Below are 12,352 nucleotides of genomic sequence, written 5' to 3'. Positions count from 1 at the left end.
GATCTGTACTTCTGAAACAAATAATCCAATATATGTTAGGAAAAAAAAAAGAAGATAGCAGGAGGTGAAGAATGAAGGGGAGTAAGTTGGAGGGGGAGACGAACCATGAGAGACGATGGACTCTGAAAAAGAAACTGAGGTTTCTAGAGGGGAGGGGGTTGGGGGGATGGGTTAGCCTGGTGATGGGTATTAAGGAGGGCACGTTCTGCCTGGAGCACTGGGTGTTATGCACAAACAATGAATCATGGAACACTACATCAAAAATTAATGATGTATGGTGATTAACATAACAATAAAAAATTTAAAAAAAAAATGCTGAGTGTACTTAGGTCCTTAAATGTTCTTTTGATCTTTTCCTGACTTGCGAATCACTTTGTTTAAGCTTAGTAACTAGAAATTATTTACTGATTGCTGTCATTTCAAGAAAGAGTTTTAGGGGAAAAAAATACCACACTAACCACTGGGGGGCAGAGGGAAGCTACCCACATGGTCTCTACAGACCTGCTCTGCAAGGGGAAGTTTCTCAGATTGCTCTGTGTGGAACTGCAGGGCAAGATCTGCTTCTACCAAGCTGTTCTTCCAATCCCCAGCCTTCCAAGTGCAGGGAAACATCCCAGGGGATTGGGTTGAGGGTGGTCAGAAGATGTTGCTGCAGTCCTCAACACTGAATGAAGAAGGAAGGCTGCAAGGGTTTCAGTAACAAGAAACACAATGGAACTATGAAATAGAGGAATTCATATTCCCCCCCATTTTGCAAATGAGGAAATATCGAGACACAGATTGTATATCATTTCCATTGAGGTTCAATACCTGGTGTTAGAAAGACCTAAGAATTTTTTTATTTTCTTTTTGAAGCCACGAAAGGAAAATAGAGAAAGACTGGAAATCTGCATAGCCACGAATTGAAAAGGCCCAATGATAGCTTGATTTCGATTTCCTTTACTGATGCGTTGTATAAATATCACATTCAAAATGTAGCATTACTAATATTTACTTTTATAAATGCTGTATACTTTAAAATAATGAAAAATTGACTCATGTAAATTGGTATTTCATACGAAAGCCTTCATGTTCAGAAGATATAGCCAAAGCAGGCTATGCTCCCTGCTCTCTGATTGAAGGAAGGGTCTATCAGGAAATAAGGAACATGTAAGTGGACTCTCCAAATGAATGCACAGTTCATAGGAAGAAATACAACACATGAGATTCTGATCATTCCCAAATGGAAAAATAATTATTTTAAAATATTCTGAGTGCCCAGGGTGTTTACAGGGGGCCCTTTAAGACAACAAATTTGTCCAACACATTTTGGTTCTACCATCAAGAAATCTGGAATTTACTGGCTGGGATCATTAATCCCAACTGGTTATTGTTGGCTGTGTTTTTTGCGGGTAGTTATCCAACAAAACTTCCTGGATCTAATTTAATGATTTGGGCTACTGGATAGTTACTTTTCACTGGTCAAAACTGTAGGCTCTTGTCTGTATGCCTCAAAGCGTTGCCCACTTCATGGCAACATAATAATTCATATAAGCAAACTAAGAAAAAAGCTAATAGCATGTTGTCTTGTTGCCACGGTCCCTTCTTGGCAGGATATGCTGGGAAAACATTTCTGTGGCTGGCAAATTACAATATTCTTCACAGGTTAAGTTTACTGGCTATATACAAAGAGATCTGTGTAAATTACCAGTGTCCAACCTCCTGCCCCCAGGCGTTCAGCATCGTCTTCCAGAAGGCTGTGGAGAAGGCTGCCCCAGATGAGAGCCTCAAGGAGCGCGTGACCAATCTGATAGACAGCATCACCTTCTCTGTGTACCAGTACACCACCCGTGGGCTTTTCGAGTGTGATAAGCTGACTTATCTTGCTCAGCTTACCTTTCAGGTAAAAGTGGATTGAAGAAGTTTCTAGAAAAGAGGTCATTTTCCAGTGCCCAACCAGCAGGTGTAAAGAAAGTTTCTTCTTTTCATAACGCTTCCCATAGAATGTGAAGACAGTTTGGCTCTAAGCAGAGGCATCGGACAAGAAGGTCCAATATGGTGCACACGTGCTGCCTCACGATTGTCCCACTCATGGCAGCCATGGCTGATCAACTGTTGTACTTCTTGTTTTCCTCGGATTACCTAAGATCCTCCTCAACATAGCCTTCCAGCAGCCTACCAGTTTGTGCCAAACTGGCACAAACAATGAAACTCAATGGCCATACAAATAACTAGATACTTTTTGAGATGCTGTAAGAAAATTTGCAGCATCCTCATTATTTATTTACCTTGAGAGATGCGGGTTTAATGTCCCAAACTTCCCATGGAATAAGAAGTTACAAATGCTTTCCATAGCCATGGCAGCCTTGGCCTTGAAGAGGTCCTTAAGAACTCTGATTCTCAAGGGTTTGGGTGCATCAGGAACTTCCAGTGTTAATGAGAAAAGCCTTGTCTTCCACTTATTATCAACTTCAAAAAGCCAAGAAAATTTTATTTTCTTGCATTTATCCCTCTAATCATTTAGGATTGGGAATTTTTTCCCTAAGTTAATTGGAAGCACACACTAAATTATCTTGAAGGCCTCTTTCAATTCTAGACACCGGACAGTCTATGATCACTTCTGGGCTGACTCTTTTTGCATGTTGCAAAGCCTGAATGCACGGGGATGTGGTAGTATGGCTTCTCCCCCTTACCCTCTGTGTTCCCTCTCCAGCCCAGATGAGTGTGGCCATCATAAAAAGACCTTGGAGCACCTGGCCGGCTCAGTCAGCAGAGCATGCAACTCTTGCTCTTGGGGTTGTGACTTTGAGCCCGCATTGGGCACAGAGATTACTTTTAAAAAATTTTTAATTTGGGGCACCTGGGTGGCTCAGTCAGTTAAGCATCTGATTCTTGATCTCAGCTCAGGTCTTGATCTCAGGGTTGTGAGTTTGAGCCCCACGTTGGTCTCCATGCTGGGCATGGAGCCTACTTAAAAAAAGAACTTGAACCCCAGCATCTTCCCTCCTGACACTCATTGCCCCCAGGCCCCAAGGAGCTTCCAACCCTAGCTTTCGCTCTTCTCTCCTCATAAATATTTTAACCTCATTTTACCAGGCCTTTTTCCTCCCTTAGAAACTCTTCCTCAAACTTGCCACATTATTATTTCTTAGCATTCCCATCTGTTCTGAGCACAGAACACCATTTAAAGGGGGTTGGACAATTTCCCAAGCACCTCTCGGTGTGAATCATTTATTAGCTCTAGAGCACACTCTACCTTCCGCTGCACACTCCTCACCAACTCCCCCTCCTAGCCTCTGCCCACTCCTTAGTCCCTCTCCGGAGCACCTTCCCTCCCTGCCTAGATAGTCCCACCTCTTAGCTTCTCCAACACCCAATTCAAAACTACATATAGAAGGTTTAATCAAATTAATCTCCTCACCCCTGCTTGCTGGCCACTCCCCTATTCTGGAAACTTTTGCATTATTGATTCATGTATGCATTTCTGTTTTGCGTATATCTACATGTGACTTCGACATTCTCCTCAAATCACGTCATTTGTACGTATCATCTTTTTTTTTTTTAAAGATTTTATTTATTTTTTTGATAGACACAGCGAGAGAGGGAACACAAGCAGGGGGAGTGGGAGAGGGAGAAGCAGGCTTCCCGCGGAGCAGGGAGCCCGATGCGAGGCTCGATCCCAGGACCCTGAGATCATGACCTGAGCCAAAGGCAGACGCTTAACGACTGAGCCACCCAGGCACCCCTGTATGTGTCATCTTCTTAATTCTATTGCGGAGATGTACTCCGTGGCCTTTAGGACTGATGTACGAAATGCTTGCTAACCAAGGTTTAGGGTTAGTTATTTGGGGCGAATACACACACACCCAGGAGTGATTTGCGCAGATACCCAATTTCTTTTTTTTTTTTCTGGATAATGATATATTTTTTTAATTTTTATTGTTATGTTAATCACCATACATTACATCATTAGTTTTTGATGTAGTGTTCCATGATTCATTGTTTGTGCATAACACCCAGTGCTCCACGCAGAACGTGCCCTCTTTAATACCCATCACCAGGCTAACCCATCCCCCCACCCCCCTTCCCCTCTAGAACCCTCAGTTTGTTTTTCAGAGTCCATCCTCTCTCATGGTTCGTCTCCCCCTCCGACTTACTCCCCTTCATTCTTCCCCTCCTGCTATCTTCTTCTTTTTCTTTTTTCTTAACATATGTTGCATTATTTGTTTCAGAAGTACAGATCTGTGATTCAACAGTCTTGCACAATTCACAGTGCTCACCATAGCACATACCCTCCCCAATGTCTGTCACCCAGCCACCCCATCCCTCCCACCCCACCCCCACTCTAGCAACCCTCAGTTTGTTTCCCGAGGTTAAAAATTCCTCCTATCAGCGAGGTCATATGATACATGTCTTTCTCTGATTGACTTATTTCACTCAGCATAACACCCTCCAGTTCCATCCATGTCGTTGCAAATGGCAAGATCTCATTCCTTTTGATGGCTGCATAATATTCCATTGTGTATATATACCACTTCTTCTTTATCCATTCATCTGTCGATGGACATCTTGGCTCTTTCCACAGTTTGGCTATTGTGGACAATGCTGCTATAAACATTGGGGTGCACGTACCCCTTCGGATCCCTACATTTGTATCTTTGGGGTAAATACCCAGTAGTGCAATTGCTGGATCGTAGGGTAGCTCTATTTTCAACTGTTTGAGGAACCTCCATACTGTTTTCCAGAGGGGTTGCACCAGCTTGCATTCCCACCAACAGTGTAGGAGGGTTCCCCTTTCTCCACATCCCCGCCAACATCTGTCGTTCCCTGACTTGTTAATTCTAGCCATTCTGACTGGTGTGAGGTGGAGATACCCAATTTCTTACTCTCCACCCTCTTTCAACAACCAAAACTGGTGGCAAACTCTAGGGCTCAAAGCAGCAATCAATAATTACCCTGAGTGCCAACCCCAAGATCTCCAGAACCCTGTGACTCCCACCCCCTAAAGAAATGTGGTACCATTCTTCTACATTGCAGATTCTCCTCATGAACCGGGAAGTTGATGCGGCAGAGCTGGATTTCCTGCTTCGATCTCCAGGACAGACGGGTGTCACCAGTCCCGTGGGCTTCCTCTCCCATCAGGCCTGGGGAGGCATCAAGGTCAGTAGGAAAGGCCTCCAGGAATAAGTCAGGTTCTCATCTCTTAGAGTTTTTCCCCATGAAGTCAGCAGGGCTTCCTTTGAGGTTTCTTGCAGGGAGCTGTGTTAAACATAGGTGCATGCCTTTACCTGGCCCCCCACAGCAGAGCTCACCCTTCCTGGGCCTGCTGAGAAGGCTCTGTAGAGGAGCAGGTACATGCAAGTTAAGGGCTCTGCCTCCAGGATGTGGGGAAGCGGTAAGATCTTGCAAGCTTCCCTGCCTTGCGCCTGCCTGCGCTTAGGGCTGGCACGTGCACTCCTCTGTGAGGCCCTGGGGCTGGCACGGGGTGCTGCAACAGGGCTTCCAGGAAGCAGACAGATGCCAGGCTCTGTTCAGGCATGTCAATGTGAGTCCCAACTCAGCCTCCAAGCAGGGGATGCATTCCAGCCTGGGATTCTCAGTGGTTCATAATAGCTCACATTTATTGAACACCTTCGAAATGCATTTTCTTCTCACGTTCACCCAGGAGGTAGGTGGTATCTGTTCCCATTTAATGCAAAGCCCATTTTCTTGCCATGTTGTGCAGCTTAGTTTATTTTTTAAAAAGATTTTATTTATTTGCGAGAGAGTACAAGGCATACAAAGCCGCCTAAGAACGTACATGTATGCGCATGCACACGAGCGCGGGGCGGGGTTAGAGGCAGAGGGAAAAGCAAATTCCCTGCTGAGCAGGGAGCCCGATGCGGGGCTCGATCCCAGGACCCTGGGATCATGACCTGAGCCAAAGGCAGGCGCTTAACGTACTGAGCCACCCGGGTGCTCCCATGTTGTGCAGTTTAGTTTAGTTTAGTTGGGATTCTACGAACGTTGTTCTATGAAAAGATCACAAACTATAAGCTCCTTTCTGTAGGGACCATGCATGCATGGACAGGGTGTGACGTGATGCCGGGCAGTAACGTTAACGAAGTGACCACCCACTGCAGAGGCCTGGCCTGCTGTCCACGTGGGCAGCTGTTAGGTCCACACCTGAATGAGTACACAGAGCAGGTGCTGGTGCTTTGGGAGCTCTGGCATCTACACAGAATGAACCCTGTTTGTAATCTTCCATGTTTGTTCCATCTTATACATGGTTCATAGGACAAAGAAGAAGGAGTCTAAAGTAATAGGATTGGTTCTCTTTCTCTTTATATTTTTTTATTGATTTGTTTAAATTTTTGAGATAATATAAATAAATTCACATGCAGTTATAAGAAACAGAAATATCCTCTGTACCCTCTGTCCCTTAGCGATAACATCTTGCATTCCTGTCATGCAACATCACATCCAGGAAATTTCCATTGATACAATCCACTGATATTGCTGTGATTTCACTAATTTTTATGCACCTGTGTGTGAATGTGTGTTTAGTTTTTCATATGTGAAGATTCATGTAACCACCACCCTGGTCAAGATACAGAAAATTCCGTCACTAGAGGGATCCCTCATGTTGCCCTTTTTAACCAGAACAACGTGCTCCCTCCCCTAATGCCTGACGACCACTAATCGATTCTTCGTTTGTGTAATTTTATCCTCCCAAGGATGTTATGTAAATGGAATCCTGCAGTATGGAACCTTTGCAGACTGGCTTGTTCGCGGAGCATAATTCCCTTGAGAGCCACCCAAGTTGATTTACTTTATAACGGAAGCCCACAACTTAATATTTATATGCATGCTCTCCTCTTCAAAGGGACCATCTTAGGAAATTCAAGGCTAATACCACTCATGCCACTACTGCCCAAAATATTTTTCTAACTTCTTTTTCAGAGTCTGCAGCTATTCTTTTCATCGTCTGTAGCTAAATCAGGGCTGTATCTAAATCAAGCTCCATTAAACTTTCTGTACAGGGTCTCATAGTAAATATTTATGCTTTGAGGGCCAGACTCTGTCACAACTACTCAGCTCTGCCAGTCACACACAATATGGAAGCAAATGGAAATGGCTGAGTTCCAATAAAACTTTATTTACAAACACAGGTGGTGAGCCAGATTGGGTCTGCAAGCTGTAGTTTGCTGATCCCTGGCCAAAATAATAAAGGTGTGATTTGACTTTCATCTATTAACTGCATTTGTCATCCTGGGCTCCATCTGGCAAATAAGAAGAGGAACACTACATTGGAAAAGAAATAAGGAAGAACCCCATTCACAACAATTTCTAAAATGCTTAAGAAAAATCATAATAAATGCAGAGATTTGTGAAGATATGTGTAGAAAACCATCAACTTTTCTAGGCTACATAAGATATGAGTGAATTGACGTACTCTAGAGTAGCACTGTCCGAAAGAAATATAATTCATGTCACATATGTAATTTAAAATTTTCGGGACACCTGGGTGGCTCAGTTAAGCGTTTACCTTCGGCTCAGATCATGATCCCAGGTCCTGGGATCGAGTCTTGCATCAACTCCTTGCTCAGCAGGGAGTCTGCTGCTCCCTCTGCCTGCCACTCCCCCTGCTTGTGCTCGCTTGCTCTCTCTCTGACAAATAAATAAAATCTTTAAAAAAAATAAAATAAAATTTTCTAGTAGCCACATTGAAAAATATAAAAGGAAATAAATTAATTTTAATAATGTATTTTCTCTAACCTAGTGTAGCCAAATTACCGTTTCATATGCAATTGTTATAAAAATTATTAATGAGGGCACCTGGGTAGCTCAGTTGGTTGGGGGACTGCCTTCGGCTCAGGTCATGATCCTGGAGTCCTGGGATCGAGTCCCGCATTGGGCTCCCTGCTCGGCGGGGAGTCTGCTTCTCCCTCTGACCCTCTTCCCTCTCGTGCTTTCTGTCTCTCATTCTCTCTCTCTCTCAAATAAAATAATAAAATCTTAAAAAAAATCTTTAAAAAAAATTATTAATGAAATATTTTATATTTTTGTATTTGAATTCTGGTGTGTATTTTTTATACTAATAGCTCATTTCAGTTCAGATGTTAAATTTTCATTGGAAATATTTAAGGGGCGCCTGGGGCATGTGATCTTGATCTCAGGATTGTGAGTTTGAGCCCCCCATTGGGTGTAGAGATTACTTAAATAAAATAAAATCTTTTAAAAAATACTTGATAAAGTATTTAGATTTCCTAAAATCTAGATTTAAAATCATTGATTCCTATACCTCAGTTGTTCCAAACATACTTAAAAGTTTTCCAACTATGAAAGCAAGTTCCAGTTTCTAAACCTAAATTTTAAAAATAATTACAATTAGGTGGATTAAAAACACAGTTCCTCAGTCACATGAGCCAATTTCACCGGCTCATTGACAACCTTGTTGGACAGTGTAGACCTAGAGTTGAGAATCGTGCCTCCTATGTGCCCTTATGGAAGATAAATTCTGGAAATCAGTTCTGATTGAGCCCCTTTGCAGAACTGCTGCAATGATAGACTGGTTAACACAGGCTCTGGAGTCAGACATTCCTGGGTTCAAGTTCAAGTTTGAGTGTATGTGGCCTCTGGCATATTATCTTATTCCTCTGAACTTTTCATTCCTCATCAGCAAAATGGCCGTCATCATACCCATTTCATGGGGTTCGAACAGACAGTAAATGGTCAGTAAACGTGAACTGATTGCAGTAGCTAGTTTCCTTGAGCCGCCATAACAAAGCACCCCAAGCTGGGTATTCTTGCAGTTCTGGAGTCTGGAAGTCTGAAATGAAGGTGTCAGCAGAGTCATGCTCCCTCCAGAGCCTCTTAGGAGAGGTTCCTCCATTGCATCTTCCAGCTTCTGGTGGCCCCAGGTGCTCCTTGGTTTGTGGCAGACTCAGCCCATCCCCATGGTCTTCAGGTGACCATCTTCCCTCCTTACAAGAACACCAGTCCTAATGGCTTAGGGCCCACCCTAGTAACCTCATCTCACCTTGATGGAACCTGCAAAGACCCTGTCTCCAAATATAAGGCCACGTCCACAAGTCTGGGAAGTTACTTCTCCAACATGTCTTTTTGGGGAACACAGTTCACGCCTAAGATTTACGATTATTCATCACCCAGCTGTGGTGTGTACGTACGCTGTGGTTGATGTGGGTCATGCCTGATGGCATTTGCCCACTGAAGGAAAAACATTGAGGAATTGTGAGTTTGGATCAAGTCCAGTTGCCTTTGTCTATGTTATCCCACAAAACCCTCTGCAGCAAAAGTCAGAAAGAATAAAGGATTCAAAGCCACTCCCTACTATTTTCATTTTACGTTACTCCGCTCCGAAGCTTCTGAGCCACCTGGTTCCATCTCTCTTTTCACAAGGCGGATTGTTTGCTTTGCTTTGCTTTGCTTTTTTGTTTGGTTTTGTGGGCTAGGCTTCTCTGGCTTTTCAAAGGCTTTTAGAAATGCATGAAGCTTTCTCTCTCTTTCTGTGAGTTGTGTTATGGGGAGCGGCAGAGTCCAGACCCGTCCAACTCAAGCACAGGGCCAGATGTGAGCAGCTGAAACAGAACGCAGTGTGTCGCGTACATCCCTGAAGCCTTTGATAAAGGCTCCTTTTAAGTGTTCCATTGGATTTTAGCCTAAAGAAACAAATATGATTGAATAAGACATGATAAAAAATGTCTTTTAATTCTATCTGTGAGGAAGGTCAATTGCCTTGTTGCCCTCCAAAAGAACTAATAAGCGGGTAATGAGTGAAATCTGGGTGATAAAACAGTGCTTTTATTGTTTAGCCTCTGTAAGGATTTTTTTTATCTTAAATCTCGCCGAATGCTGAACTTGAAGGTAATGGGCATGTTCTGTTTCTTCATTATAAAAATCTCATCTGTGATGCACATCCCTGTCAGCCTCTCCCCAACCCCTCCGGATGCCAATTGAGCACAGTTGTGTTTTGCTACACAGTCCAATGCAATTAGGTTAATTAGTCATTTCCATTTAGCTTATTAGAAGGCTAGAAATCCCTTTCCCTCATTTGGGAGATTAAATGGGGCCATTGTGTTCAACCCAGAGCTTCAAGAAAGTCCGTCCCAGACCCAGTCGCGGCAGCTGGGGACACTGATCAGAGCATCATTTGCTCCGTTTTGCGGTGTCGCCGGAGGGGGTAATGGGTGCTCAGAAGGGTTAATGGTGATGCAGGCTGGGAGGAAGATGGGAGCCAGTTCCTCAGCCCAGAGAGAAGTGATTACAGCAGCGGCAGCTTTTCTCAGCCTGTCAAGAGCCCTCCCGCTGTCCACACAGATGTCAAACTTTATTAATTGAGCACTTTCTAAGTGCCAAGCAGCCTGCAAGGCCAAGACATACAAAGCCGCCTAAGAAAGTTCTTGCCCACAGGGAACTCACCGTCTTGTGGGAAGTGGCAGACAAGTACACCAGCAACTGCAATTCAATAACTGTAGGCACCCCAAGGAAGCACCAGGGAGGCCTTTATAGTCTTCGAAGCACTTGTATCTGCATTAGAAAATGAGCTATGCAGACAAGGATGACTTGGCCTCATTTTCCAAATGAGAAAATCAAAGCCCACAAAGGTTTAAAAGCAATCTCTGAGTCACAGGAGGCTCCTAAGAGGGGGGCTGAGACCAGAACCTTCGACTGCTGGTGCTCCCTTCTCCATCCTACACACTGCTCCCCACCCCACTTCTCAGTACGAGTTACGCCCATCCCCTGCTAAGTGGCCAGGGTGAAGTTGGGGGACCACAGAGCCCATGTGAAAGGGCACATAAAGACAGGACATGGGTTCATCCGCATGAGAAATGAGCCGAGGCAAGCCCAGGTTAAGGGTCTCTGCCCTTCTCCAGCTTTACCTGCCCCCGGTCACTGGTAAGACTCCTCTCCTGCAGTCACCCTGCTTTCTCACATGTCCCACACTCTTCCCTTTCCAGACTTTGACTCTTGTTGACCCCACCCTACAAATGCCCTTGCCTTCTCTTTATCTCTGTCTCTGCCCAAATGAATTGTGTATACCTGCTAAGGCTTCCCTCATCTCCTCTTTCTCCTTAACTTGGGACTGCAAGCTCCTTGGAAGGCATGTGTCCTTTCTTGTTTTCCTTTGTCTACCCAAGTACCTGGCATGTAGTAGACATTCAGTAAATGTTGAATTGAATGTATGAATGAATGAATTCAAATAGAAAGAATGTATCGGGATCCTTAAAATTCGTGGCATTTTGGTAGGTGGTTTGGACATAGTCTAGTTTTTAATCTCATTGAAGAGACCAAACATACAAGCAGAGTTGAGTAATCATGGAAAGATTGCAGATAAATGTCCCAAGTGACTAATGTTTATGTGGGCACTCTGGAGAAATGGAATGAGAAGAAACCCCACCCAAAATTTTGTTCTGATATCAAGACTGATGATGCCACACACATACCAAGAGAGTATTAAAGAGTTTATTACTCACCTAATGAGTCTTTCTGGGAGAGCAGAGGAGCTCCCAAGCAGTCTGAAAATGGCTTGGGGGGAGCCGAGGAAGGAGACCCCCTTGGAGTTTTTTTGGTAGTTTAGGGTTGGGGCCAGGGTGAGTATTCCTGTACGTGGGCAGGAGATTACATGCCACAACTTCCCTCCAGCACAAGAGGAGGGAGGGCCAACGCTCTTATCAGCTTGCCTGGATGTGGAGCAGAAAAGGAAGATGGAGGGATAAGACTTTAAAGCCATCACAATCAAACATCTAAACATTGCGTCAGGCCCTTTATTAAAGATGTCAACTCCACAGGTAGTTCCAAGTAGCACACACAAGGAGGATGGGAAGGTTCTGTGTTCTAGGTTAGAGAGGATGAACCTGAGAGAGGTTGCTAATTATGAACAGGACTTTAACAACTTGTAGGACCTTAACACATACGAATCAGGACCAGCACAAGAAAAGGAAGGAGTGGAATTGGGGAGAGGAAAGAACAAGGACCTCTCACATGGTGAAAGCAGAGTAAACGGGGAGCTGAATTGGTAATGAGGCTGGCACAGCTCCAAGGTTGGCCACAGATACTCTTGGACAGAGTAGAAGGGAAGCAGGGTGCCTGGTTCACTGGATGGATCGGAAGGAAGCACTAAATGAAGACATTTGACTACCAAGTTATGCATTTGTGCTTCATTCTTACGGAAACAAGCAACTCATGGAAAATTTAGTGTTGGCATTAACACGAAGTCAATGATGCTAGGGACGCCTTGAGAGAGAACTCGACAGGAGTTGCCAGCGGAGTGAGTCCTGGAACAAAGGAGTCAGAGACTTAAAAGGTCTGGGCTCCATGACCAGAAAATTCATGGCATCCTTTCTTGTCCCTCCATCCAGACAATACCCTG

The 12,352-nt window shown here is 44.2% G+C and overlaps 1 protein-coding gene across 1 annotated transcript in view; it reads left to right on the top strand.

The window, feature by feature from the left end:
* DNAH9 (dynein axonemal heavy chain 9) overlaps positions 1–12,352 on the top strand; it is a 371,410-nt gene that overhangs the window by 294,502 nt on the left and 64,556 nt on the right. The window contains exons 58-59 of the mRNA XM_088027042.1: positions 1,712–1,882; positions 5,017–5,139. Coding sequence (XP_087883168.1) covers positions 1,712–1,882; positions 5,017–5,139 — 294 coding nt within the window. The remainder of the gene's footprint in view (positions 1–1,711; positions 1,883–5,016; positions 5,140–12,352) is intronic.

This window comes from Eumetopias jubatus, unplaced genomic scaffold (genome assembly GCF_037043125.1).
Source record: "Eumetopias jubatus isolate StellerSeaLion01/CBP00866 unplaced genomic scaffold, mEumJub1_p1.0 scaffold_10, whole genome shotgun sequence".
Taxonomy (NCBI): domain Eukaryota; kingdom Metazoa; phylum Chordata; class Mammalia; order Carnivora; family Otariidae; genus Eumetopias; species Eumetopias jubatus.
The sequence above is the reverse complement of the archived record's forward strand: the minus strand, read 5'-3'. Positions and strand labels throughout refer to the sequence as shown.